The 2632-nt window shown below is 50.3% G+C and overlaps 2 protein-coding genes across 2 annotated transcripts, besides 2 other annotated features; both read right to left on the reverse strand.

The window, feature by feature from the left end:
* Tc00.1047053508793.14 (hypothetical protein, conserved) lies at positions 1–1458 on the reverse strand (the record flags this gene model as incomplete). Its single annotated transcript, XM_797668.1, has 1 exon — positions 1–1458. A coding segment is annotated over one exon (1458 nt), but the record flags the coding sequence as incomplete, so codon positions are not given.
* Positions 1–2632: a sequence feature (heterozygous, non-Esmeraldo-like haplotype).
* Positions 1481–1503: a microsatellite.
* Tc00.1047053508793.30 (hypothetical protein, conserved) lies at positions 1918–2632 on the reverse strand (the record flags this gene model as incomplete). Its single annotated transcript, XM_797667.1, has 1 exon — positions 1918–2632. A coding segment is annotated over one exon (715 nt), but the record flags the coding sequence as incomplete, so codon positions are not given.

Raw genomic sequence — 2632 nt, forward strand, 5'->3', positions numbered from 1 at the left:
CCCACGTTTCGCTCGTTTTGCTGCCTCCACCACGTTCGGAGCACGACTCATGAGCAAAAGTGTGTTGGGCCCCTGCATCACGGCATCGCTAACACTAAGTTCCTCAAGGTACTGCTTAAGTAGCACCTGCAGCTTCTTGTTCTCCTCCTCCAGATGGTACTTCTCCTGTGAGAGGGCGGCATTATCAAGCACCACCTTGTTGTGTTTCGTCCAAAATCTTTCCAGCAACCGCCACTCCTCTGAGAACGCCGCTCCATCAGGTGCTGCCGACTCGTCCTGCGCTTCCGCGGCGTCTGAGTTCGCCATCAACCGCTTAACCTCCTGCTCAATTTCACTGGTGGCAATGTTGGACTCAAACGACAACACCTGTTCACGCTCTGTCTCCAATGGTTTGCCAAGCTCGACCAGACACAAAATTTTTTCAGCTCTGCGCACCGTGTCACGCAGTTGATATTCACAATCCTTTGCATTTTTGATAAATTCAGCGAGTCGAGAGGCTTCCTTGCTACGCCAACTTTCCATCTTGGACTTGAGGGCCTTGAGGTGTCGAATGGTGGCATCCCGCTCCTGCTGAATGGCGTTGTTCTTCTCTTCCCATTCTCTCGCATTGCGAGCCAGATTGGTTCGCCATGAAGTCACACTTTCCTGAAGCTTCTCAATACGTTTCAACTGCGAGGCAATACGCTCTGTCGTCTCTGCATCCTCTTTAGATTTGTCCATGTAATCCTTCATGTTCACTTGTGCCGTTGTCATAAACTCCTTATAACGTGCATCCAACTCCACTCTAATGGATTCACTAATTTTAACAAGATCATTCTGCATTTGTTTTCGCTCCCCCTCCATTTTTTCTAGTGCTGTATCACGTGCCTCGGATGTTTCTTCCTGCAGCTTCTTCTCGAGCAGATCCGCTTCCGAGGCCATGTTGTCAAGAATAAGCTTGAGATCCGCTACCTCGTGCTCGTGCTTGCGGACCAGTTCCAGCATCTCCTTCTCGTAGTCTGCCTTCATCTCGAGAAGGTCTGCCTCAAACTCGGCCTCCAAATCCGCCATGCGCCTCGTCTGCATTTCAATGAGAGCGTCCACTGTCGTCATGTTGGAATGGAACACGAGACGGTGCTGTTCCTCCACCTCTTCAAGGTCGTTGAAGAGCATCTCAATTACGGCATTCTTCCGGTCAATGGCCGATTCAAACGCGCGCCGGACAATTTCAATCTCGGCGATAAGTTCCTTCTGTTTGCACTCCCGCAGGAAAACCATCCATCTTGCCTCCACGGTATTGGAGGCCTTCAGTGTCATGGCCTCCTCCTCCTCCTTCAGCTCCCGTAGCCGGGCGAGTAGCATGGCTTCCTCCCGCCTTTGCTTCTCCGCCTCCTCAATGCGGGCACGTTCGAGGGCAATCGGGTCAAGGACCTTCTTCCCCCGCTTCTTGCCCTTCTTCCCTTCAGTTTCCGCCGGCATGAGTGAAACAACCCTTTTTTGTTCTCTTTCTCTCTCTCTCTCTCTTATCCTTTTTTTTTCTTGACTTCTTCCTCCCCTCCGTCGGCACGCTCCTTTTCTGCCTTCTAGCGGGAGTTGTTTCGGTGTTTGTTGGCGCCGTGGGGGCAGGAACGGCCACGCTTCTCTGCAGTGATCAACTGCAACTGCAACTGCAACAACAAAAAGCCCAAAATAATTGGCAGAAAAAAAGAAATTGCTGCAGTCAACAGTAGAAATATTTATATATTGAGGTGGTCAAAGGGCGTTTCTTTCGTAATGGGCCGTGAAAGACCATGAAGAGGAAAAGAGAAAATTCGGTAGGAGTAGAACAAATGCGCTACTCATGCCGACACCAGCCGCAAGACAAAAACAGGCAACGTGCATTCCAGAAGCATCACTTGTGTAAAAAAAAAAAAAGAGAGGAAGGGGGGTGGAACGTGATCACACAAGGTCGGCGTCATCGCGCCTCATGACGAGGTGCCAATCGATGGGTCCGGGGCGAAAAAGAAACAAAACATTCAAAAAAACCCCACGATCAAATGGATTGTCTCGTCGAGAGTGAAGATACGTGATGCGGTGAGAACTAGCAAACTCCCATGTGGTCTGGTTCCTGGCGATGAGCACAACATGCATCACCCACAGCAAAAAAACCAAAAGGAACATCACGCTACACACAACAAGGAGCACAAATGGGACTACATTGCGAAGCAAGGCGCTGTCCAGTGTGGCGGCATCAAAAAAATTAAAGCACCTTAAAAACTTGGGCCACAAACACACGAGATAAGCCACTGCAACTGTAAGAAGAAAAAAGAAACGTGGGTGGTTCGCCTCCCCAACACATCCACCTATCCAAAAACAATGATGGTCGTACTTTCGCACACACCTTTCACAGCGGTCACAGTGTTTGGCTCGCAGTGGCTGCCACAGCCGACAGGTGCGGCACCAGTGAAAAAGGGACCGGTCCTCTTCACAGCTCAATTCCACGGAGTCCCGAACAAACCCGGGATTAGGGGCCCAATTCCACACCATCGCAGCGTTGAAGGAGAATGCCAGAGCAAGAAGAATAATCCCACTCTCCAGGTCCATGGGCGCCCAAAAGAATAACACAACCGCGGCAACAAACTGGATAGCGACAATAAAATATAAAGCGCCAAAC

Source organism: Trypanosoma cruzi, genomic scaffold (genome assembly GCF_000209065.1).
Source record: "Trypanosoma cruzi strain CL Brener 1047053517061 genomic scaffold, whole genome shotgun sequence".
NCBI classification, from domain to species: domain Eukaryota; phylum Euglenozoa; class Kinetoplastea; order Trypanosomatida; family Trypanosomatidae; genus Trypanosoma; species Trypanosoma cruzi.